The following is a 27,749-nucleotide window of genomic DNA, read 5'->3' as shown; positions in this document are numbered from 1 at the left end:
TTTTAGTTTACCAAGCTTTGAAGTTTTTGTATACAACTGTCACCAAAGTGATTTAGTTTCACTAGTATCTTTCATTTCGTTTGTCTGTGAAAAGGGTTTGCAAGTATAATATTTAAATTGCTGAGAAACGTATAGTGTTCAGTATTCATTTGCTGTTTCATTTCTTGTTGGTGCCAGACAGTTTGTGATGGTAATTTCTTATAATGTTCATTAATCTAGTTATGGTTAATCATATTTGTAGATTTTTTGTTGAAAATAAAATTTGTTTGTTTTTGTATTTTGTGAGTGCACTCAGGGTCGGAGGGGGTGGACGGGTGGGTGGGTGTGGGGTAGCAGGACTGTATCAAACTTTGAATGGTTGCCTGTATGAAGATGTCACAAATTTGTTATGGGAATTGAGGTTTTATTGAGATCTGCAAAACCAGTAGGCTTCAGTGCCTGTAAAATGTGTGGTAAAATCTATTGTAGTGTTTGTATCCCACCTGGGAGGCGGCGCTTGGGTAAGGAACAGGAACAGGAAAAGGTACTAATCTCTCGGTCCTGGCGATACATTGAAAGCACCTTTACTAGTGGATGAACATACACAAACATATTACATAACTTGCAAGGTGGTGCGAAGTTGAAGCACATTGTCCTGGGTGACTGCACCTGATCAAATGGGCAGAAGCAGTTGTGGAGCTTGTCGAGATGCACAGCACCAGCTAGAGGGCGCTGCCGTTGGTGTCTCGTGGTAGTTCCAACCTTTGAAATTATGTGGCATCGATATCACAGTAGTGGTTTGACGGTTGTTAAATGTCTTCTAATACTATAAGTGAGCAAAGTTCATTTATGACACTTGGAAAGTGGCCATTATTTTACAAAATAGATAAAATTATTTTTATTGCTTGATGTAAGAATGTTGTTCTGCTTTATTCTTTGTAAAGAAAGCTTCAAATGCCGAGTAAATTTTCTAGGTATGTAATGACGTTTCCAATCATTAGATGCCCAAAAGTGTAGATTTTTGGGCTGTAAAACCATTTTAAGATATACAATCAATAATTTTAATGTTGGTTGTGAGAGTAGATAGAACTGAATCACAAAAAAATATACCAATGTCATTGATACTCTTCCTTCAGACGGTTACGATGCAACAAGTATAGCTTGCACTGGTTAATGAGTTTGTTACTCATAAAAAGCATACTTCAGTCCTAATACCACATACTGTGTCCAAAAGTCTTTACAGCACATGAACAAACTTCTGAAAGTAGATTGAATCAGAATCTTTATTCCCATTTCAATATTTCTCATAAAATTAACTTCATCAAAGATAACAGTAGAGTCAAGTTTTATAAAAAATCAATTAAATACACAGAAAATAGTCAGCTAATTTAAAAACTAAAGGGTATTCCTTATTGCTTGGGAAAAACTTGTGCGATGTTTGCCCGAACAAAGGCAATCCTGAATATAAGACAACCCCATTTTTCGAAGAGGCTCCATGAGGCATATATATTTTTAATCTGTTGTGATTTATGACATTTATGGACAATTATTGACACATTAATTTACAAACTGTTTTATTCATGTAAATTATCTAAGAGCCACCTACAAAAGTTGTTACAAACAGTCACAGTGTGACAGGCATCCCTTTAGACACCCCTTAGCTTTCACATAGAAACAGCAGACGCTAGTTCAGCGACATAGGATCACTCATCTGAGATGTGTGAAAAAGGGTGCTTATCACCCTGGCTGGTGAGAATCATAGACTGACTGTCTCTGTACAAGTACATATTTAAAGTGCTCAATGAAGGAACACTGGTGGCAACGAGGGTGTTGCCAAGCTGGTGAGGAAGGGGGTGGCGGTTGATTTTAGAGGGGACTTTTGCCATTTTACTGTTGTATGTATCAATGTCCTTCCATCCATGATCACGCCACGAAAGGACTGAACAAGCATAAACACCCCTTTTGATGCTTCAGCTCATGTTTACATTTTGTTGAATAGTTTTAAACGGTCACTGGTGGTTCCAACCTGTACACTAAAGCAAAAATGGTGGTCACAGTACACTTTAATGGGAAAGGGAAAATGTTTGTAGCAAAGAGTTGATTGAAATGGGGAGGGGGCAGCAGAAGCCTGTATTGTCAAAGATTGTCAGGAACGTAATTCTGTTGCTATGCACACTGCAAAATATATGGGAGTCAAAGCCCCAAAGGAAGAGGGGTTTTTATTCATGCCCCCAACCCACAAGGCCTTTACATTTCAATACTGAGTGGTGATGTGTCTGAAATGTTTCCATCGGCCACCCATAAGAGAACCGAATGATTTCAATGCTGACCACCATTGTAGAGACCTCAAAAGGAGTGAAATGTGGGTAAAAGGGAGTGTGACCTTCCCATCGTGTGACTCAACTACAGCAGCATTGGGCAGAATTGCTGTGAAATTTGGTGTCAATATGACATCATTAACCCACCTTACACCTCTCATGAACTTCTGAGCTTTGGTACTTTGTTCATTTGCATTGATATCTTGCCATTTGAAGCCACACTGAGCCTGACGGTGAAGCTGCAGGGTGTCAGGTCTTTGTACCATTCCAGAGGAAGGTTGTAGGTTCAAGCCAAACTTCAAACTTCTGTGTGGCAATGGGAGAGAATTTTGTGGTTTCAAAAGAGTGACCAATTAATTGTGTTGTGCAGTATAGATTTTTGTTGAAAGCTGTAGGAAGTCACTGATCTTGCATTGTTCTGCACTTTAATGTGAGCCCCATCATCATCATCATCATCATCATTATAATATGCCATGAGTACATGCATTGAGTTCTGCAATGCAAGCAGATGGAAAGTTTCTCTTTATTTCTATTACTCAAAGAATCAGTAGACCTTAATTGTATCTCTGTCACAAATATTAAGCAACCCGCTTTTTGAGTTCATGAAGTCTTCTGATATTTGATCCCCAGAAAGTTTGGTGCATAGAACAGCAATCCAGAATTTATTGTTCATCTGACACCACCTATGAACACTTTCTTCTGTGACATCAAATTCTCTTGTAGCTGCACTGTTGTTGGTGGCTCTCACATCACAAAGAATAGGTTTGTGTGGGCATGAACCAATTGTATCCCACAAACTTGTAGATCTACATTTATCAACAAAGTCTATCTTGTGACTTACATCCATTTTGTCGATACAATTTGAACTTCATGTTACATTTATTATGACACTTTTCGTGCATTCTATGTAACATTTACATAGTAGAATTAATTTGTCTCCTGTAGGAATGTATACTATAGCCGAGTATTTGTCCATTTATAAAATTGGTTCAGTTCTGATCTCATTTAAATCCAGGCACAAACATGGTAGATTTCATAAAAATCAAGGTATCAGGATGCATTCCCAAATTTGGCTGCATGACAAAATTTGCTGCCTGATCACCATTACCATCCATATTTGACCATCTGGGTGCCACTAACCTTTTCCCACATCCTGAAATTGTCAAATAAAATTTTTGTATGACGTCACTTACCAAAGCTTCATCTGTGTATGTAAGAAAACACGTAGCTAAGCTGTTACACAATGTTAATATGTTGACTTTGGCAGCCAAAGCTTTACCTGTGAATGTAAGACAACCCTGTATTTTTTTATGCACGATTTTGGGAAAAAAGTCTTGTTGGTTTCTAGGTATTCTTCAGTTGAATAGAATTAATTGCATTTTAGATAAATTTGTAATACAGTCTTAAATTTATTTAATGGTACTGGACCATCTGAGTGTGATAATTTATTGTAAAAAATTATGCTCAAGTAGTTAGCATGGAAGTATGGACTATAGCAAGTCTAAAGAAAGGTAAATCCAACAAGTGACGGTTCCAGGAGTTGCGTACAGGTACATTAAGCTGTTGTTGTTGTTGTTGTTGTTGTTGTTGTTGTTGTTGTTGTTGTTGTTGTGGTCTTCAGTCCAAAGAATGGTTTGATGCAGCTCTCCATGTTGTTCTATCATGTGCAGGCCCCATCATCTCCGAGTAACTGTTGCAATCTACGTCCTTCTGAATGTGTTTACTGTATTCATCTCTTGGTCTTCCTCTATGATTTCCCCCCCCCCCCCCCCCCTTCCTCCAGTACTAAAATGGGGATCCTTTGATGCCTCAGAATGTGTCCTACCAACTGATCCCTTCTTCTAGTCAGGTTGTGCCACAAATTTCTCTCCTCCCCAATTCTATTCAGTACCACCTCATTGGTTATGTGGTCTACCAATATAATCTTCAGCATTGTTCTGCAGCACCTTATTTCAAAAGCTTCTATTCTCTTCTTGTTTAAACTGTGTATCACCCATGTTTCACTTCCATACATGGCTACTGTCCATACAAATACTTTCAGAAAGGACTTTCTGACACTTAAATCTATATTTGATGTTAACAAATTTCTCTTTGTCAGAAAAGTTTTTATGCCATTGCCAGTCTACATTTTATATCTTCCCTACTTCGGCCAACATCAGTTACTTTGCTTCCCGAATAACAAAACTCCTTTACTACCTTAAGTGACTCATTTCCTAATCCTATTCCCTAAGCGTCTTCTGATTTAATTCATCTAAATTCCATTGTTGTTCATCTTATTCCTCTTTTCAAGACTGTCCATTCCGTTCAATTGATCTTCCAAGTGTTTTGCAGCAAACCTCAAAGTTTTTATTTCTTCTCCCAGGACCCTAATCCGTATTCCAAATTTTTCTTTTGTTTCCTTTACTGCTTGCTCAGTATACAGATTGAATAACATTGGGGTAGGCTACAACCCTGCCACACTCCCTTTTCAACCACTGCTTCCCTTACGTGCCCTTCAACTCTTATAACTTCTATCTCGTTTCTGTACAAATTTTAAAAAACCTGTTACCCCTGCCACCTTCAGAATTTGAAAGAGTTTATTTCAGTCAACATTGTCAAAAGCTTTCTCTAAGCCTACAAATGCTATAAATATAGGTTCGCTCTTCCTTAACCTATCTTCTATAAGAAGTCGTAGGGTCAGTATTGCGTTGTGTGTTCCAACATTTCTCCTGAATCCAGACTAATCTTCCCCGAGGTCAGCTTCTACGTGTTTTTCCATTCTTCTGTAAAGGATTCGTGTTAGTTTTTGCAAACTGATAGTTCAGTAATTTTCACACCTGTCAGCGTCTGCTTTCTTTGGATTTGGAATTATTATATTATTCTTGGAGTCTGAGGGTGTTTGACTTGTCTCATACGTCTTACTCACCAGATGGAAGAATTTTGTCTGGTTGGCTCTCCCAAGGCTATCAGTAGCTCTAATGGAATGTTGTCTACTGCCAGGGCCTTGTTTCGACTGAAGTCTTTCAGTGCTTTGTCAAATTCTTCTTGCAGCATCATATCTCCCTTCTCATCTTTATCTTCATCTATATCTTCTTCCATTTCCATAATATTGCCTCAAGTCCATCTCCCTTGTATAAACCCTTTATATACTCTTTCCATCTTTCTGCTTTCCCTTCTTTGTTTAGGACTGGTTTTCCGTCTGAGCTCTTGACGTTCATACAGGTGGTACTCTTTTCTCCAAAGGTTTGTTTAATTTTCCTTTAGGCAGCATCTGTCCCATCCCTACTGCTATATGCTTCTGCATCCTTAAATTTGTCCTCTAGTCATTCCTGCTTAGCCATTTTGCACTTTTTCCTCGATCTCATTTTCCCTTTCACCTGCTTCGTATATTGCATTTTTATATTTTCTCCTTTCATCGATTAAATTCAGTATATATTGTGTTACTCAAGGTTTTCTACTAGCCCTTGTCTTTTTACCTACTTGATCCTCTGCTGCCTTCACTATTCCATCTTTCGAAACTACCCATTCTTCTTCTACTGTATTCCTTTTCCCTGTACTTGTCAGTTGTTTCTTAATTAAGTGTCTCTATTAAGTATCATGTTGAATTTTTTCACTTGTTCTGTAGCATACATTAAAAAGTTATATGTACAGGCTGGGCAATGTTATAAAGTAGCTTCTGCAGATCTCTCTGGGCATGAATCCTAATAGACATCTGATTGCTTTCTTCTGCCATCTGAAAACACATTTAGCTCCTTTGGAATCACCCGAGATCAATATCCAATCATTCCTGCTATGCCGCTGACAGGTTTTGACCAGAGCGTATGAATGCTAACTCTGAAATTTGGCATGTTCTCCATGCTTTTCAAATCTGATGACTCAACAAGCCTTTACAGATGTGCAGTTGTTCAGGAGTGTGCCTCGTATTAGACAGTCACAGTTTTAGCCTGCTAGATATAACATTTGTCATGGTAAGCTGTAAGCCTAATGTTAACAGACCCATTTAATGATCTAAGCATGTTATCCATATCTCAATGTGTCATTCTATTACATGTTAAGTGTTCCTTTGGCCAGTCTCTTGACTCTATTATACTCCATAAGTTGATGCAGTGTCAGTTGCAGAAAAATGCTTGTTAAGCAAAGGTGGGGTTGAGAAGACTATACCTGGATCAGAATAACAAAGTGGTTGGCAGCAAACCACAGTTGAGAGTGGACTGGGGCGACATTGTCAGTTTGCCATTGTGTGTGCTCGCAGTACGGTTGTATAGCAACATCTGTGCAATTCCCTACTGGCTCTTCCCACACTTCCTATCAACCTGCAGTATTGAGTTCTCTTTACGGGGTTATAGTATCCTTGTCGCTGGCACTCCTATGTATAAAATGATTTTGTTTAACTATTATTTGCACATCTGAACAAAAGCAGCAGGATGTGCACTATCTACAATAATGATAATTTTGTATGAGAGGAATGCTCAAATGGATCTGAAAACCTCATGTGAATGCAATAACTAACAAAATTAAAATAACAAAGTAAGCAGTTTAAGTTCTTCCCAAGTACATGTAGTTTTTTAATTGTTGTATCTTCTTTTCTCTTGTAATATCTGTGTGTATGGCGATAAACAGCATCTTTTTTGGAACAAATCCAAGTTCATGAATTGTTCTTTTATCTTCCTCTTTTTACCAAATGTCTTTAGCTTAGATGAACTAGTCGCTACCTGTTCTGCACAGTATTTTTCCTCACAAACTTTCAGAACATTTTTTTTTGTATCTTCAAAGCATTTATAGTTCTTTCAGTCATCTTCATTAGAGGTAGTTAGGTCACACCATTCTCTCTCGCCTTCTTAAAATACTCCTGCACACAGAACATGAGCAAATCACTGATCTTAAATGTTAGCAACTTTCCTCCACACTTCCACTGCAAGCTTCACACATTCTGTGGCACAAAGTAAACTTGCCATACAGAGAAACAAAGCACACTCTGAAAGGGTTCACAACTACTTTTTTTTAGTGTACACTGCTACGACTGCCTTTTGGCACAGTACGTCTAGTCTGAGGCATGGAGGAGGCTCTGCTGGTGGCTATAAAGAACACTGGTTGCAATCAGCTGTGAACAGTGGCATGTAGTGCCATGGATGATGACTGCTGCTTGTGTTCTGAGACCACCCTCCTTGGTTTCATTTGGGGAAGCCAACCAGCATTGCACGTGGGGCGCAAGCTAAGCTGACTATTTTGTAGCATCATACCCAGATTCAATCTTAGTCCTCCAGTTAGGAGCAGAATGGAAGGTCTAAACTGGAGCCTCAGTTGATTCTGTAACGGTATTGGGTGCAAATTCCTCATTGTCAGCTGGCGGATGTGGAATTGTTGTGCTCCCCTTAATAAGTCAGACATGGCTGCATGCAGGAAGTGCCCAGATAGTATAAGAAACAGAAAGTTGGTAGAAACCAGAAGTGAATAACAACAAAACTCTTTAAGTTCTGAATCGAATATTTATCATGAGGTTGGGCTAGTCATTAATGATAGTGGCGCATTTCTTACTGTAAAGAATTCGATGATATCCAGTGAACTTATGAATTCCAAATGTTATCAAAGGTTGATCGAAATGGTAATTGGATGCTTTTATAGACCACCTACATCAGGAGCTGTAGTGGTAGAGTGCCTTGGAGAGAACTTGTAAAACATTGTTAATAAGTTTCCTGATCATGCCATTCCAATAGAAGGTGACTTCAACTTGGCAGATACAGATTGGGACAACTTGGCAGGTATAGATTAGGAGAGTCATGCTATCAAAAAGCAAGGGAGTTCTCTTCACTGAAGATATGCCAACTATGGTTGGCCAGGCTTCTTCATGAACTGCTGCAGCTGCCATGCCTTCATCCTGCATTCCCAGCAGAGAATTTGCTGCCTCCCTCAAAGCCCCTGCCTGCCTGCCTGCCTGCCTGCCTGCCTACCTACCTACCTACCTACCTGTTGATAACTCAATGCTTCTGCTATTCAGTGAGTGGTCTCCTTTACTCCTAAATTATTAATGCTAGTATCTTCAGGTAACTTGCATGTCCTGGAGGAACCATAGTTCAACCCCGACTATTACATCACTGGCAGTTGTGAACTAAAATCATATAATGATTAATTTCTCTCTCTCTCTCTAAGTTACATTTTTTTTTATTTTGTTTTTTAAAGTTAATTTATTCAGGGCAAACCACAGCTTAAGAAATTATTTCTTCATTTATCACAAAATTCTAAACAAATAATATTGTCAAGCTAGATGTATTACTAACAAACAGCATCTCTGAACTTTGTTCTTCCCACTCAAATAATTAACAGATAACTACAATAAAACCAGACATCCTGGATTTTCCATTGTTTAACAGTTGACTATTAATATCTTTCCATTTATACCTTTTCTGTACTTTTTAAAGTACTGTTTATATTTTCTTGTCTTCTTTCTTTTCTTTTGAGAGTCAAATTACTTTGGGGATAACTCTATTTTTCTTCAAATAGTACTTGGGAATTCTTTTTATTTCCTTTTAATGTACTGAAGCTTTATTATCTTTTTATGCCTACATCAGAAGTCAACAGCAGTGGGAGTGCCAACAATCCATGTTCCCAGATACAACAATTAAAATAAAAAAACTCCAACAATAAACTTGAGTGCCACCACTACTTTGGGTGCTGGCGTAAACAATCCAAGCAAAATTAAACCTTTCAGGTGTTGGCATATGGCGTCCCATTGCCATTCCTTAATGTAATGGTCACATGCCACTTCAAAGCTGAAAATAATGATAATACTGTGACGTGCTTGCATATATGGTTCCATTGCATTATTATTATTATTATTATTATTATTATTATTATTATTATTATTATTATTATTATTATTATTGAACTGTTACTGGAAATATCTTGACAACGTAACAAAAAATCCACACTGTACCACCAAAATATAGTTCCATTCAGAAATTTTCTAGTTTCTATTCAATCAGATATTTTGCAAATAGAGTCACTACTCTCAATGTAAATCGCCATTGATCTTTTATACAAACAGTGCACACTTTCTATCATCTCAGTGTGTGCCAATCCCGCAAATAAACTCAGCAAACACACGGTTATCACAGAGTGTGCTAATTACATGTAAAACAAAAGGGCAAGCACTCAAATTACCCCAGCCAAAATCATTGTAAAACTCAAATCAGTATCTGACCATAACTCAAATCATGGACCAACAGTAATTGCTTGGTCTGAATACAGTCCTCTCATTGAAATTTGCAATCATCCAACTTATTATATATGCCCACTCTTTACATCGCTATTTAGAAAGATCTCCCGCTATAGGAATTTAATTACAAACAAAGGGAACCCACTAGACAATAAGATGTGGCTGTCTGCCTAGCCGCTAACTGTGACTGTCAGCATACCAACTCCACTGTGACTAGAAGACACATGTTAAACCTTTATCGAACCACTTAAGCAAACAGATGTTCTGTGCTACCATTACTTTTAACAAATAAATAATTATTTCGGATGGCCTTTGTACCTTCTTCTCGTGGCCATCCTCCACATTCTGTGGCATCTTTGCCTCTCGAACAGCTATGACTGCATGTCACAAAATTCTGGCATCATCTTTGCCACTTGTTTCATCATTGGTGTAGGTCATCACTTTTGTATTGGTACTCTGTAACACAGTTTAAATAATCACATTTAAGCAAATACTTACAACAGCATACAATCAATACCCAACACATGATTGTAAGTCCAGCCGCTGCATCAACAAATTAAGATGGTGAAACTACTGTGATGATGAATAAACCTCATTTGCTACAGTCCACATGGTGGTGCAACATGCTGCTGAGCACCACGTGTTAGAGTTCATTGGCTGCTTCACAACCTTCCATCCACCGGCAGCTTCCGTGAACTACAAAGATGAGAGTTACCCTTGCAAAATGTCCTTCACTCCTGACAACACTTCTGCCCTCAATCTGTGGTAACCCACTGTCTCCATACCCTCCACCCAACATTTCCCTTCCTCTGTTCTGCACCACCTTCCACGTCTCCATATCATTTTCCTCATTTGCCACAACTCACTAACTCTGGTACCCATGCATCATATGCCAAGCCTATGTACCTACCACTCCTCTCTCCCGTGTTCCTAGCCAGAAAACCTGCTGCTTCCCTCTGAGCTGCTAGCCATCCACCCCAAGCTTTTCTTTCTGCCTCCCACCTCTCTCCCGCTGTACCCATGCCATCCAATACAACGCCCACCCTACTCTAGTCCACCTGCCGAAATGCGAGCCCACATTGTGTCTCCAGCTAGTGGCACACACTTTGTGTGTGTGTGTGTGTGTGTGTGTGTGTGTGTGTGTGTGTACTCTAGCTCAACAACAAATTTATTCTGAAAGGTAGCAAATTTTATTTCTCTTTCATGTGTGCTTTTTGATGACTCGTAGCTTCTGATGTTTGGTGAATGGCCTCCTCTGCTTGTATTTACATTCTGTCAAATCTTTCTTACTACATTTTTGTCTGAAGATACTATTCGTTTCATTATGGCAGATGACGTATCAATTTGTTCTATAGACTTACATAAGTAAAAACTTATAAAACTACTTGCCAGTTGCTGAAAATGTCAGAAACAAAACCTGAAAGGAGGCAAATTTCTAGGTTAGCCACAGTTGTTCCAATAAAGTATTTGTGATGGAAAAAAACTGTCTATCTTCTGTGTTGATTACTATTGTGTGTGTTTCCATGGCAGTTGGCAGTGGAAGACACAGAGAAACTATGCTCAACTGTCTTGTTGTATGTCAAACAGTTGATTTATGTCTGTCACCAACTCATCATTAAAACAATTGTTTACATGTATAGCCCTTGATAAACTACTCATTCAGTTAATTCTTATTGAAGATGATTGCTTGTAGTATCGAAATTTATGTTCACAGAGAGCTTATGATCTATGTCACTCCAGTAGCATTTTCACTTGAGTACAAATAGGAAGAATTTGTTAGCTGTTGAATTGTGGATGAAATAGGTACTATAATTCCTGGTCTCAACTTCTATGATTGTATAACTGTGCTTCTGTCCATGGAAAACATCTAAGATATTGTTCTTGTTCCTATGAGTATTCTGCCACACACGTTTCCAAAATATTGTATCCCTGCATTACTTTCAGGCTTTCAGAAAAGATGCTGTGATAGATATTCAACTGTATATCCAAAGTAAAACTTGAGTAATTTTCTTAAAATCTTTCATAAATAGCAAAATGTCACACATATGGATACAGAAAAATTTTATTCACTTTTTTTTGGTCAGGAGGTGGTAGCGGTTTCCAGCTACACCAGACAGAGCCATCACCTATTAGTGGAATGTTCATTTCCACACCTGTGCAACAAACTGCATCTCCACAGCACCGAGGAGGCGGTGGAGATGCTCCTGGTAGAGGTGGTCTAAGCCTACAGCAACCACCTGGAGATACAGTAATACTGGAGAAGAACAAAAGTCCTGCTGTGATGCATGCACCTGTACCAACACCATCTGTTGATGATATGGAGCCACAGAGCATTTCTTTTATAGGTATCATCAGTAATCTCCTTTTTACAGGAAAGAAAAGGCATTGAACAGAAAATTCTTACCTAATAATTAAGAAATTACCAAAGCAATATTTGTTTACTTTAAGTAACAACGAAAAAGGAAAAAAGCAGTTGCAATTTCTTTTTGTATTAAGTGACTATGATATTTCTTTATTTTGTTTGAACGGAGTATAGGATGTCCCACTTTCTGCCGTATCTCCAAATGTCTGAGCATTTTTATGGTAATATAATGTGAACAAAATACACAGTACAGTTTGGATATATGTTTAAAAAATGGGGGGGGGGGGGGGGGGGGCTGGTACATACATGCTTACGTGATGTTTGTCTGCTCAGCGCTTCTTTTATTTGGTACTTAGGAATCTATTCTCGTATCCATATTTCAGATATAGGTATTATCTTTGGGACAGATTGGGAGGATTAACAATTTCTTACTACTTTCATAAGACAGTTGTGTAGAACAGTTACCTGAATTTCAGACTAACTGATATTACCTCACTGTGATGCGGTATTCGCGAGAGGTGGGACATTTTTATAATAAATTCCTTTCAAATAGCTGTGCTGGTGCTGTTCTGAGTTCTTAATTTTAAAGATGCCTTTTTAGGTTGAAATAGTATATTCTGAAATTCTTAGAATTATTATACAACTTTTTTCCCTTGTCACTGTTGGAAAAGCTAAGAGAACATTTACAATTTTGTAGGTGCACCAAGTTCTTCAGATGAAGGCCTGGCCAAAAATATAAAAGGACTTCATATTACTTCTGGCAGTCGCACATACCGAATTCCTTCTCCAACACGACCAACTATTTCTCATAACTCCTTCCAGAAGCATGAACCAGAAGAATTACCTCAGAGTAAAATGAGTAGTGATGTTGACATTTCCCCACCTGGAGATAGTGGACCAGAGAAAGGGTTTTACATCTCTTTTGATGGTGACTCTCAACCAAAGAGGCCAAAACCACCATTGAGGATGAAGAGATCACCAAAAAAGGTTTGAAGCAGCTTTAGACATTACTTAATTAAATAATGCATGGATCTTGGTGTGTAGAAACTCATGTGTGGAAATAAATACAAACATTCAAGAAAATGGTGTCCTCTGCTTGTATTTACATTCTATCAAAACTTTCTTACTAAATTTTTGTCTGAAGATACTATTAGTTTCATTATGGCAAATGACCATTTTACTTGACTGATGTCACACATTGATTGTAGAGTAATTTTGCTGTTTGGTTATATTCTCTTGTAAAATATTCTATCTTGACACCAAATTTTATAGAAGATGAAACATTGATATTTTGCAGACAGAGCTCATTTCTGAAGTGTTGTTAAACAAAGTGCAGGTTTTCCCCTGTGCATAGTAAAATATTGTAGAAAATATTCAGAATTACTTTTAAAGTGGTTCTTCTGAGAGTAGATAGGAAAATCTGTTAATATTATGTTAACTTGTTGAATATAGAATTGGTGTTGAATATAGAATTGTGTGTGTGTGTGTGTGTGTGTGTGTGTGTGTGTGTGTGTGTGGGTGGGTGGGTTTTTTTTCCAACCATTCTATTGAAATGGTATCGACAGGAAAAATGAACCACCAAAGCAATCTAGAATAACTGAAACTGAAATTTGTGTTGGATGTCAATTGATGCATGTAGTATAAAAGGTTGATGTGATACTGAGTGTGTTCTAAAAACCATGAGATTGTGTGAAAATTATTTTTACACACCCCAGACGCGTGTACTAAATTCATAGTTATTTATAAAGTCCTCATAGGGAAAAATCTATCATTGTTAGTGTCCCTTCTGATTCTTAAGCATGAAATTGTAGAGAAGTGCTGCCAAGAAAGAACAAAATCGGGATCAGTCTCTTATTGGAAGAGGAAAACACCTGGCAACGGTATGGAGGTCCAATTCAAGTGTTGTTGAATTGACTCGAGTGCAGTATTGTTCTTGACAATTCTGTGTGAGACTGAGAGATATTCTGTGTTTTGAATTGTACCATACCCAAAAGAAATGATGAAATGTAGTGTTTGTCTTCATTGCGGTGTCAATAAACAGATACAGCAGCAACAGTAATTTAGTATGGTCGGAAGTGCATTGCTGGCACCAGCTTGACAGCTAAAGTGGTGCCATACTTAGGAAGGATAGGATGTTGATGAGCAGCAGCATCACATCATTTTCAGCAATGAATCCTGGTTGTGCAGAATCTCAGATAACTGGAGCTTGCAAGTATGGTGGCACCAAGAGGGGGAAGGCAAATCATTCTGTTGTTTTGGAGAGATGTGTTGGTGGTACACATAGTGTGTTGAAAGCCATCAGTTGCCTCGTAGTGATAAATAGAACAGTGGTCCCACTGCAGTACATCAGTCATCTGGCATCCGCATGTGCAACCTCTCATAAGACAATATTAATGTACCATCATTCAACAAGACAGTGCTCATCCTCTCATGGCATGTATGTCTATGAACAGGCTATATGATGCTGATGTACAATCCTTAGATAGTAAAAGCCCTGATCTGTCCACAATACGTGTGACACCAGCTTAGACATCAGTTCCATCCCAGTGCCAATGTCTGGCATATCGACAGCCAGTTAAAACACTAGTAGGCAGGCTTGCCTCAGGAGAAGTGTAATATCTATGTCCAATGAGATGGTGTATGCATTCAGGCCCAAGCGATGCAACATCTTTATTAAATAAGGGACTAGTAATGTGCTTGTACAGTCAATTTCAATGTTCATTTAACTTGATTTTGTAATTACTAAAATAAAACCATATAACCTATCAGTGGTCAAGGTTTCATTTCACTTTGTCTTCTGATTCCAGCTGCTCAGTTTTTTCTGTTAGCAAAAGCATTTAATTCTGCCAGAAAATGTGCCTTGGTACAATGCTACATTAAAGATATGACATCATTTTCTACTACTATTGCAAGAGTTGGTTTTCAGAATCTTACTTGATACATTGGAACTCTTCATATTTTTTGTGGGATAATTTCATTTTGTTCCCTAGTGATTATAGGTGTTTGTCATTTCATACCAAGTTACAGGTCCTTGTTGCTTAAAAATATCCCTCGTCTCATGAAGAGCTAATTTGGAATTTGGCTGTTCATTTACACGTCGGATCTGTTCATTGAAGATCTTCCTTGTCTTGTACATTTTGTTTATGTAAATATTGTTAAGAGTAAGATCAGTAGTGGAGAGACTGTTTCATTTCTTATTATATTTGATTTTGTCCAGTAAGTACACATTATTTGAATTTGTCACTTCCTCGTTTAAAATTTTTATCATAGGTTGTGTACAAGTTCACTAGGTCTTGATCTGCTAATTTATTCTGCGATCTATATGTCCAATGAAATGCTCCATAATCATCAACAACTTTGAAAAATGTGAACAAATGTATCCCTTTTTTAAAAGGAAGTTCAGGGGAAAGTAATATCTATTATCATATTTAGGTTGGCTACATTCTTATTGTGTAACAGTTTTTTTTTTTTTTTTGTTTTTCTCATTTTTTAAATTTTGTTTTTGTTTTCTTTATTTGTATTTCAGGAACGTCAGGTTTCACATTATGAAAGTTTGGTTGGCGAAAGAGAAGAACTGAGAGGGAATCATTCTAGTCAAGAATCTAACCCACTAAGGGAGCAAGAAGGCAAAGAGAAACCAAAAGAGTCTGAAAGGTTAAAAGAGGTGGAAGAAGGTTCTCAAGGTGTTGGGCTTGTTATAGGTTCTGAACTTGCTAATCCAGATCCAGTGAGTGATATTTCTTTTTTTTTTTATGAATTTTATGTTTACTTTTTGTTCCAACATACAGAAAGGGTCTGTTGTTGCGTCAGTATTAACAAAACAGACTATTAATTTTTATAATATTGTGTTTAATTAAAGATAAACGCGGAAAAACGGCTTTGTTATAAAAGTTTGTTGCAAGTAGAAGAAGAGAATTCCCTCTCCCTCTCCCTGTCCCTGTCCCTGTCCATCACCCCTCTCCCTGTCCTTCACCCCTCTTCCTCTTCTCCTCCCACACACCTCTCACCCCAGCCAACCTCATAGCATCCTTCTCCTTTATCTACCCTCTCCCACCCTTTCTCTCTGTCCCACTCGCTTTCTCTCTCTCTGTCCCACTCGCTTTCTCTCTCTCTGTCCCACTCGCTTTCTCTCTCTCTGTCCCACTCGCTTTCTCTCTCTCTGTCCCACTCGCTTTCTCTCTCCCTCCTCCCCTCCACCCTTCTCTCCCCCCCTTTCTCCCCCCTCCCCCCTCTGCCACACTCACCATTCCTCCCCCTCCGTCTCCTCCTTTCTAACCTCTTCACCCATCACCCTTCCACATCTCTCCCCTTCCTTCCTCCCCCTCCACCCTCTCTGCATCATTTCCCAACTTTCTCCCACCTCTCTGTCTCTAACCCCTTCCACAGCCCTTCCCTTTGCCTGCCTCAATCCATCCGACTCTTTTGCTCACCTCAACTGCCACATTCCCTGCCCCTTTGAAGTAAGAGTTGCCATTTTGGGAATGTTAAGCTAAATTTAGATCTTAGTGGCAGAGAGCAAATTTGAGTAATGTTCAATGACAGCTTTATCTTTCAAATACACCAAGGAAGTATTCCATCCCAAATATTGAAGAAGAAACTTATGTAACTGGGCACAATGTATGTTTCTACTGTAATTGAGTTCCCAGTAGGTTCATACTGTCTACTGAATCAGATGTCGTGAAGTTTCAGCTCACAGGATACTGAATATTCTCTTTCTTCTTCAAAAGCTTAAGAAAAAATTTGCATGTCTTAATATAGATAAAAGACTGCTCGAGGTAATGAATGACAGGACCATGAATTGATAAAGATATTTGTTCAGCAATATGATAGGTACAATAGGCAATAATGTCTCTATCATTAAATGCCTCAGGTCCTTGAACTTGAGACACATTGTCTCCTGGGTACTGTACAATTGCTACGGCCACCCATCCATTACGAGCTCTACTCTGATCATTATTTTGTAGAGTAAAATTAAAAACTCCTCCACAAGAAACAGAAGGGCCATGCAAAAACACCTGCCCATTAACACTATAAACATTAATATCAGTGTTGTCAATAGCCTTATAAACAATGTGGCATGTGTGCCGCCTCCTTATGTAGTAGCACAGCATTTCTGCAACTCCGTGCTGCTGCTCGACGACTGACGCTGTCTTGTGACAAACGTTGCTCATGCAGCTGCGTTATCAAAACCACAACATCCTGTGGGCCCCTTAGCTCTCGGCTGTGAAGCGCGACCTTGAGTGCGAGGACACCGACAATCATACTTTCCCGTCACTTACTTCACAGATAATTTGAATCCAGGCAGTCAAATGGTTATTTGGAAAAAGGAATTCTCTCTGTTGTTCTTCTGAATTGAACAATGGAAAATCCAGGATGGAATGTAACAGTATTATGAAAAGGAAAGTAGCTACTCGCGGAGACACTGAGTTGCAGATAGGCACAACAAAAATACCGTCACACAATAAGCTTTTGGCCAACAAAGCCTTTGTGAAACACACACACACACACACACACACACACACACACACACCACTCATTCATTTCTCTGACAGTATCCTCCTCTCCTCCCTCCCACTCTCTCACTATTCCTTCCTCTCCCGCTGGCTTCAGCTGCCAGTGACACTGTGTGTGTGTGTGTGTGTGTGTGTGTGTGTGTGTGTGTGTGCGCGCGCTTTTGTCTATTTTTGGCAAAGACCTTGTTGGCCAAAAGCTTATTGTGACAGTCTTTTTTGTTGTGTCTACCTGCAACTCAGTATCTCCACTACATTCTTCTGAACTGAATTAGTTATCCTGTGCTCTGTGGAGCATATGCGTATCATCCCAATGTGAGGTTTTTAATTTTTTTCTGTTTTTTACTTTTCCATTATTTTTTGTGCTCACAGTATGAAGTTCTGTGCCCAGACAATGTTAAAGCTAACATACATACATATTGTTCATTGTAACCTGAAAAAAATTATGTAGTATTTAACAGTTTTTCAGTCCATACTGTATCATTTTCTGAGTTCAAATGGCAAGGTGTTCACACATTATTTATCACTAAATTTTCATTTAATACTAGATCACTGCTTAATTACCTTCTCATTTGTCTAGTTATGAGTTGTGGTACTTTGCACCTTTGACATAAGTGTCGTTTGCCGTCAGTGTCAATCTTCTGCTGAATGTGAAAATTGGTTGTGTGACTGCTATTGTCACTATAAATCTGGATGTTCCTACTAGTTATTTGGTGCCTACTTCCACTAATATAATTATCTGAAACATTTGGATGAATGGTAGATGAACCAGAACATGGAAAACTAGCTCTACCAAAAGCATGCATCAAATCATGGTTCCAGCTTTGCAGTTGTTGCCTCAACAGTTAGTAAACAGGTGAACACATTTGAAGTACTAGGTACCTTCAGCATATGTGACAAAAGCATCTCCAAACAAATGGAAAAGACAATAGGATGTACAGTAGAGGTACTCTTGTCACATAGTGAGAGAGAAAAATGCATACTCCATTTTGCAAATGCAAAGTCCTAAGGAAAATACGTGTTCAGCATCAAAGAACATGAACTATGTGTACAGAGATACAGAACACAACAGCCAGTGTACTGGGCTGGAGGATCTTGTTATTGTCCAGGCAGCCATTAGATTCTTAGCACATGTTGCACACCCAAAAGAAAACACAGTTACTTTCTCAATATCCCAGGTGGTTGATTCCCATTTTGCTTCAGTGTAATAACCTCACTTTGTGATGTACCCAGACAGTTCTTTACATGCCGGAATGAAGTTTTGGATCTGATCAAGAGTTACAAAGCTTTTGTGAAGGTCCATGGCCTACTTTATTTCAACCCCTTCCTGCTCTCACCTAAGTGCCATGTCCATGCCATATACATCTAGCAAAATTATGTTCGTGAAGACCAGGAATTAATATGCCTGTATGAGAAGGGATGTAGGCTATGACAGTGGTTCTCAAATTGTGGGACGCAATCCTGAGAGAGAGAGAGAGAGAGAGAGAGAGAGAGAGAGAGAGAGAGAGAGAGTGGGGGGGGGGGGGGGCAAAGGGGGCACATATAATATATAATTGTGAAAACAAAAATATATTCTGAGGAACAAACATTTCGCTTTATCTTTTGTCAAATGAACGATATGCCAGTGATCGGTTTGAATTTCGCCTGACATTGGTGTTAACGCCAGACGTGGTCGACAACAATGAAACCGCTGTCACGTTTTCAGCATTGTTTGAAATGATTGGTAAGCTTCATGACTTACTTCAACACCACGTAGGAACAAAGCCTACCATGTAAGCTGAGTAGGCTCTGTTTCTGAGTGGCAGTGCTTCCTTCGATACTGGGCGGAATACCCTTTATTGCCTGCACTATTAATCTTTCCATAACTCTCCCGTGCAGTGCAAGGTTTGGCTAGTGTATCTCAATGCATCCTTATAGTGTCTACTATAGGGATGCATTGAGATGCACGAGCCAGGACTATAATTATAATGACAACTATAGTTATAGTCTTATAATTGTGACTTTGCGAGGAAGACTTGACTGCAGTATGAAGCGGTTCCTGATTAGTGAGAAACTCTCTAAAGGCGATAATGAAGAGGTATGATGAGAACTATTTAGTACTAGATTTCATAAAAATTACAACCAATGGTGAAGAACGTCTGCAGTTTGTAGTTTGTTTAATGAGTTAGCTGCTGTTAGCACGAAACCTACTGAGTTAGAGAGAGATCTTGAAACCAAACATCCTGAATTAATGGGAAACCAAAAGATTTTTTAAATTTTTTTGTCACAAAAATCCAGAAGAATTCTGCTAGAATGACAAATGTGACATCTAAGGCCCTTCTAGCCTCTTATTAGATTTCTCATGGAATTGCTAAATGCAAGAAACCACACATGGCTGCAGAAACTCTGGTTTTTCCAGCAGCGATAGATATAGTATCAGCAATGTTTGGTGACTCATTTGCTTAACAGTTGAAAAGTATTCCTGTCCTAACTGGCATAGTACCTAGAAGAAATTTAGACTTTCCTAATGACTTACTCGAGTAGCTTTGGAGACCAGCCACTTAGAATTTTGGGCCTAGAAATCTGGCCATTTATGCCATTATTTAAAATGTTACTGTCACATATGTAATTGATGTATTGTAAAACGTAATAAACACTAAAAAAGGCCAAGCTTCATGATTTACTTTGGTTCTTTAAAAGATTACAAATTTTTTACATAAGGATGACAGAAAATAGAGAGGTGAGTTATTGAGCATTTTCTTCCTCTCGAGCTTCCAAAATTTCTTGCTCACTTACAAAACATTGTTTTTGTAGCAGAATTACAGCAAACTGTGAAACCTGGCAAGTACATGCTCAAAACTATGTCAACACAATCAAATACTGGCTCAATACTCTCAACATCAGCTGTTTCATTCTCTAAAGTTTCTTCAGAAATGTTTGTGAAAACTGACAGCAGAAAGCAGCACTTGCAAAGGAACAGACAGTGGGACGCCTGTACATTGTTCTTGTATGATAAGAGTTCATTTTTTGAATAATAGATGGCTCATGTGTTGCGAAAATTGCAGCCCAAGCTATACTTCAACACAATCATTTGAACATAGTGTTTTGACCCGCACTATGCTCAGGGACAGTCACCAAAGTGTTAGAACATTACCTTCAAGCTCAGCAAATTGTGTTGCATGGTTAAGGGTGCAGTATATATGTGTGTAGCTGTAATCAGTGGTGTCACTGTATGTTTTATCATTCCTACATATTTGTGTTAAATTTCATTTGATCAAAAGCTTAAATTATTACTCAGAAAACCACACAAAGCTGTTATAACCAACTGTCATAAAAATTTCAGTATCAATTTTTTGTCAGTACTTTGTGCAAAAATGTGTCTAAATGAATCCCTCTCTATTTAAAGAAGAAAACACCTACAAATTCACACAAGCAGCACTCTCTTACAAAGCAGCTCTCTCTCTCTGGCCACAGCCACTGCCAGAGACAGTGGTTATGTGTGTGCGAAAGTTGTGCTGTTTGTTTGTTTGTTCTACGTTAGAAGTAGTCTCAGCTTTTGACTGAAAGCTGAAATGTACAGCAGTCTTCTTGTTTTGCCTGTCTGCAACTTAATGTCTCCTCTGTATGGTGAATAACAGTCTATCCGTTTCACAGGATTGTTGTTAATCTATATATACAGTGTGTCTTGTTATGAAATTTTCAACTGACATTCATCTTCTATTACTGCTTAACCATGGACCTTGCAGTTGGTGGGTGGGCTTACGTGCCTCAATGATACAGGTGCAACCACAATGGAGGGGTATCTGTTGAAAGGCCAGACAAACGTGTGGTTCCTGAAGAGGGGCAGCAGCCTTTTCAGTAGTTGCAGGGGCAACAGTCTGGATGATTGACTGATCTGGCCTTGTAACAATAACCAAAACAGCCTTGCTGTGCTGGTACTGCGAGCGGCTGAAAGCAAGGGGAAACTACAGCCGTAATTTTTCCCGAGGGCATGCAGCTTTACTGTATGGTTAAATAATGATGGCGTCCTCTTGGGTAAAATATTCCGGAGGTAAAATAGTCCCCCATTCGGATCTCCGGGCAGGGACTACTCAAGAGGACGCCATTATCAGGAGAAAGAAAACTAGCGTTGTCTGGATCGGAGCGTGGAATGCCCGATCCCTTAATCGGGCAGGTAGGATAGAAAATTTAAGAAGGGAAATGGATAGGTTAAAGTTAGATATAGTGGGAATTAGTGAAGTTCGGAGGCAGGAGGAGCAAGACTTCTGGTCAGGTGAATACAGGGTTATCAATACAAAATCAAATAAGGGTAATGCAGGAGTAGGTTTAATAATGAATAAAAAAATAGGAGTGCAGGTGAGCTAGTTCAAGTTTATATGCCAACTGACTCTGCAGATGATGAAGAAATTGATGAAATGTATGATGAGATAAAAGAAATTATTCAGGTAGTGAAGGGAGACAAAAATTTAATAGTCATGGGTGACTGAAATTCGAGAGTAGGAAAAAGGAGAGAAGGAAACATAGTGGGTGAATATGGATTGGGGGAGAAAAATGAAAGAGGAAGGCGTCTAGTAGAATTTTGCACAGAGCATAAATTAATCATTGCTAACACTTGGTTCAAGAATCATAAAATAAGGTTGTATACATGGAAGAATCCTGGAGAGACTAGAAGGTATTAGATAGATTATATAATGGTAAGACAGAGATTTAGGAACCAGGTTTTAAGTTGTAAGACATTTCCAGGGGCAGATGTGGACTCCGACCACAATCTATTGGTTATGACCTGTAGATTAAAACTGAAGAAATTGCAAAAAGGTGGGAATTTAAGGAGATGGGACCTGGATAAACTGAACGAACCAGAGGTTGTACATAGTTTCAGGGAGAGCATAAGGGAACAATTGACAGGAATGGGGGAAAGAAATACAGTAGAAGAAGAATGGGTGGCTCTAAGGGATGAAGTAGTGAAGGCAGCAGAAGATCAAGTAGGTAAAAAGACAAGGGCTAGTAGAAATCCTTGGGTAACAGAAGAAATACTGAATTCAATTGATGAAAGGAGAAAATATAAAAACACATTAAATGACGCAGGCAAAAAGGAATACAAACTTCTCAAAAATGAGATCTATAGGAAGTGCAAAATGGCTAAGCAGGGATGGGTAGAGGATAAATGTAAGGATGTAGAGGCTTATTTCACTAGGGGTAAGATAGATACTGCCTACAGGAAAATTAATGAGACCTTTGGAGAAAAGAGAACCACTTGTATGAATATCAAGAGCTCAGATTGAAAGCCAGTTTGAAGCAAAGAAGGGAAAGCAGAAAGGTGGAAGGAGTATATAGAGGGTCTATACAAGGGCGATGTACTTGAGGACAATATAATGGACATGGAAGAGGATGTAGATGAAGATGAAATGGGAGCTATGATACTGTGTGAAGAGTTTGACAGAGCACTGAAAGACCTGAGTCGAAACAAGGCCCCGGGAGTAGACAACATTCCATTAGAATTACTGACGGCCTTGGGAGAGCCGGTCCTGACGAAACGCTACCATCTGGTGAGCAAGATGTATGAGACAGGCGAAATACCCTCAGACTTCAAGAAGAATATAATAATTCCATTCCCAAAGAAAGCAGGTGTTGTTAGATGTGAAAATTACCGAACTATCAGTTAAATAAGCCACAGCTGCAAAATACTAACGCGAATTCTTTACAGACAAATGGAAAAACTGGTAGAAGCCGACCTCGGGGAAAATCGGTTTGGATTCTGCAGAAATGTTGGAACAGGTGAGGCAAAGTTGACTTGGAAATGTTGACTGGAATACTCTCTTTCAAATTCTAAAGATGGCAGGTGTAAAATACAGGGAGTGAAAGGGTATTTACAATTTGTACAGAAACCAGATGGCAGTTGTAAGAGTCAAGGGGCATGAAAGGGAAGCAGTGGTTGGGAAGGGAGTGAGACAGGGTTGTAGCGTATCCCGGGTGTTATTCAATCTTTATATTGAGCAAGCAGTAAAGGAAACAATAGAAAAGTTTGGAGTAGGTATTAAAATCCATGGAGAAGAAATAAAAACTGAGGTTTGCCGATGACATTGTAATTCTGTCAAAGACAGCAAAGGACATGGAAGAGCAGTTGAACGGAATGGGCAGTGTCTTGAAAGGAGGATATAAGATGAACATCAACAAAAGCAAAATGAGGATAATGGAATGTAGTCGAATTAAGTTGGGTGATGCTGAGGGAATTAGATTAGGAAATGAGACATTTAAAGTAGTAAAGGAGTTTTGCTATTTGGGGAGCAAAATAACCGATGGTGGTCAAAGCAGAGAGGATATAAAATATAGACTGGCAATGGGAAGGAAAGCGTTTCTGAAGAAGAAAAGTTTGTTAACTTTGAGTATAGATTTAAATGTCAAGAAGTCGTTTCTGAAAGTATTTGTATGGAGTGTAGCCATGTAATAAAGTGAAACATGGACAGTAAATAGTTTGGACAAGAAGAGAATAGGAGCTTTTGAAATGTGGTGCTACAGAAGAATGCTGAAGATTATATGCGTAGATTACATAACTAATAAGGAGGTTTTGAACAGAATTGGGGAGGAGTTTTTGGCACAACTTGACTAGAAGAAGGGGCCGGTTGGTAGGACATGTTCTGAGACATGAAGGGATCACTAATTTAGCATTGGAGGGCAGCATGGAGGGTAAAAATCGTAGAGGGAGACCTAGAGATGAATACACTAAGGAGATTCAGAAGGATGTGGGTTGCAGTAAGTACTGGGAGATGAAGAAGCTTGCACAGGATAGAGTAGCATGGAGAGCTGCATCAAACCAGTCTCAGGACTGAAGACAACAACAACAGACAGGGGGAGTTTGAGTGCATCTATATCTGTGAAATGCTACATCTGATGCCATCACCCCCTAACTGCCAGAAAGAAAAACTAAGACCACAGGCTTCCATTAAGCTTGTACTTAGTATTTGACAGAGTCTGCTAATTAACCATCGTCACTTTCATACTTTATTTGAAAAACTGCAACTTAATGTGTAAAATATGAAATTATAATTATTTACTGTTAGCCACTTTTAGAAGAGACCACAACTGAGACAGTCCTTGAAACTTGCTTTAGCCACATCTTGCGGTAATGTTATAATATATCTAAAAACGAAGATGATGTAACTTACCAAACGAAAGCGTTGGCATGTGGACACACACACACACACACACACACACACACACACACACACACACACACACACACACACCCAAAATTCAAGCTTTCCATCTGCACATAGATATGTACGGATTGATATGTGTGTGAGTGCGAGAGTGTATACCTGTCCTTTTTTCCCCCTAAGGTAAGTCTTTCCGCTCCCGGGATTGGAATGACTCCTTACCCTCTCCGTTAAAACCCACATCCTTTCGTCTTTCCCTCTCCTTCCCTCTTTCCTGACGAAGCAACCTAGGGTTGCGAAAGCTTTAATTTTTGTGTGTGCGTTTGTGTTTGTTTGTGTGTCTATCAACATGCGAATGATATCGTTTGGTAAGTTGCATCATCTTTGTTTTTAGATATATTTTTTCCATGTGGAATGTTTCCCTCTATTATATTCGTAATGTTATAATATCATATTTAAGTTATTTGTTTTCCACCAGATGACTCTGGATGAAATGGAACGTAAAAAAGAACGCATAATGTTGCTGTCCCTTCAAAGGAGACAACAGCAAGAAGAAGCAAAGGCGTTGAAGGAACAAGAAGCACAGCGCAGGCGAGAAATGGAAAAACTGCGGCAGGAAGAACGAGAACGTAAGAAAGAAGAGGAACGTCTCCGCAGAGCAGCCATTCTTGAACAGTACAAGCTTAAGAAGGCCATCGAAGAAGCAGAGAGAGAGGTAATTTTATTGCAGTTTGTTCATTCTGGTTTTACTTTGGAAGTAATAAATGCAGAAGCAGTTTACAAGGCATTGGTTTACAATACAATTGGATTGCGGTCAAAGTGTCTATGTTATCTGTATAAAATATTTTGACAACTTCCCTATTGCTGATTTTGTTGCTTACTATTTGGTTGGAGTCAAAACAAATCGGTGTCTACACTGGATGAATGCATGTAGGGAAGCTATGGAAATATTGTGTAAAAATAATGTGACAATTTGGCTGCAAACCTAAAGCCTTGTAACTGTCAACGTTGTACAGAAAGCATGAAGGATCCCAGGACCACTGTTCCATTGTATTCCATCAATACAAGTTGTCTTATAACAAGATCTCGCGTAAGGATCATGCATCCTGTGTGTAGGCTCATCTCTATCCCTCGGACACTGCCCTTGCACCTTCTGCTAACCCCCCCCCCCCTCCCCCCCAATAAAAAAAGTCCTTACACTTCTCTTATTGCCCAGTCCACTGCTCACTTTTTAAATTTTATTTATTTAAATAAAGATTGCTTGTTTTTTGTGAATAAGAATGGGTCACCTTATTACCACCAGTGATTGTATGGTGCTTGGTAAATTAGTTTATTGCACAAACAGCTGAGGCTAGAATAAGCCACACAGATACATGTGTTTAAATTTTCTCATTTTGTCATCAATAAATAACATTCTTTGTGAATTCTGGGTTATTAAAAAGTTGCTACAAATTTCAGGGTAAACTACTACCAGAAAAAGTTGAACTTTCAAATATGAAACCTGCTCCTAAGATGCGTAACAAATCATCAGCAAGTTCTCGTCCAAGGCCGAAAACAATTCATGTTGACAGTGGTAGTGTGGATGTCCAAGAAGGTATACTAAGTCCAAGCCGAAGTAAAAAAGGATCAACATCAAATCTCACAGGTATGGAGTTTTGTAACTGCCTCTCATCTGTACTGTGTATTGGTAATATATCTTTGTGTTTGCCTTTTTATATCTGTATTTTGTCTTTTCCTTAAAACAGCAGTTTTTTTTTATGAATATATCATTTTAGTTGTGGGCATCTTTTTATTATTATTACTTTTTTGTAGCTTCTGAGCGGGCTGTTCATATAATTGATTCTGTTGTAATTATTCTTCACTTGTGTAGAAGCAATTTATGCTATTAAGTATTCTGTTCACATCATTGCCAACAATGTGAAAAAATTTAACATTATTATTTATTGTTGAAATTGCATATCAGTTTTCTATTATTTTACTTTTGGAAAGTTGTTGTGTGTATTTTCTGTGCTATGCAATTGCCCTTAAGAAATTAAATGTGATTGCTGTAACTGCATATAAGTCTCCTGTGTTCATTTCTTATCTGTCACATTCTGACACACTTGATTTTATTATTGTGACATTCAGGTAATTTCGTCAGTACTGCAAGCTATCAAATTAAATTCTCGAGCTTTCAATGGCTAGCTGTGCCATTGATGTCAGGAGTAAAACTACCGACTGCCAGGTCTGATACTATTTCCCACATACATACATATGATTACAGCCACTGGTACCAATCAGAGGGGGGACGAAATGACGCATTTGCGGAAGGTGATTTGGGCAGCTCATAGCAGCTCTGGCCCGCCGTAGGACTGAGTGGCATCAGGCAACATGAGGGGCTGGTGCCACGTTTGAAATTGACACTCTTGCCTCCCTACAAGTGTTAAGCATCCATCGTTGCTTCCTTCCGACATCCAAAGCCTGCCCCCATGCACTACGCGGTGTGTATCCCTGGTCTCTTTTTGAAACTGTTGCTGTTCATTCTAATCTCAGCCTCTTTTTTTTTTTTATAATGGAATTGCAGTACGTTGACACATGTATCAAGACTCTTGTGTTCTCAAGCTGTATTTTTTGACTGAGGCAATGCTCAGCTATGGCCGACTTGTCGAGCTCCCTTTGGTTAATATGTCTCTTGTGCTCGTTATAAAATTCTCTGCAACTATACTAATTGTCTGGCCTATATAGATGCTGCCACACTTGCAAGGGACGCTATTTACACCGGGCACATGAAGAGATCTGTCGTCATTAATGAGGCACAATGTATTTCGTATCTTGGAGGCGGGGCGGGTCAGAACACTGATCTTAATCCATGTGTCTGCAGCACACGTGTTAACCTGCTGCTTGTTGACCCACAGTATGGCAGGAAAGCCACCGGCTTGCTCTCTTCTGCCGAATTGTCAATTAGAGATTCTGAACGTACTGCTCTGTTCAACTAATAATCTCCAAAATTGGCAGACATTGTGGGACTGGTGAAAAATTAAGGGGTTATGCAGTGCTGTCATCCAGTTCTTGTTTGGAGAGATTAACAACTGTTCTGTGGGCCTTATCGTTATCCATGTCTGTTCCTCCATTAGTTTAGCAGTCAAACTTGATACAATGCATTAGCCACAGAAAGCTCAAGAATTTTATTTGAATTGAAGTGGCTTGAAATCTGAGGTTTTATTCAGTAATGTCACTGCAAAAGTCTTGAGGACACTGCAAGTTAACACTATAAAG

The 27,749-nt window shown here is 38.9% G+C and overlaps 1 protein-coding gene across 19 annotated transcripts in view; it reads left to right on the top strand.

The window, feature by feature from the left end:
• The window catches only part of LOC126326569 (patronin), a 377,528-nt gene that overhangs the window by 288,779 nt on the left and 61,000 nt on the right, over positions 1–27,749 (top strand). For 18 of the 19 annotated variants that reach the window (XM_049995777.1, XM_049995779.1, XM_049995784.1 and 15 more), the window contains 5 exons: positions 11,574–11,834; positions 12,549–12,838; positions 15,378–15,578; positions 24,973–25,209; positions 25,953–26,139. In XM_049995777.1, coding sequence (XP_049851734.1) covers positions 11,574–11,834; positions 12,549–12,838; positions 15,378–15,578; positions 24,973–25,209; positions 25,953–26,139 — 1,176 coding nt within the window. The remainder of the gene's footprint in view (positions 1–11,573; positions 11,835–12,548; positions 12,839–15,377; positions 15,579–24,972; positions 25,210–25,952; positions 26,140–27,749) is intronic. The other variant, XM_049995775.1, reaches the window with a different exon arrangement.

The sequence above is a fragment of the Schistocerca gregaria genome, chromosome 2 (assembly GCF_023897955.1).
Source record: "Schistocerca gregaria isolate iqSchGreg1 chromosome 2, iqSchGreg1.2, whole genome shotgun sequence".
NCBI lineage: Eukaryota > Metazoa > Arthropoda > Insecta > Orthoptera > Acrididae > Schistocerca > Schistocerca gregaria.
The sequence above is the reverse complement of the archived record's forward strand: the minus strand, read 5'-3'. Positions and strand labels throughout refer to the sequence as shown.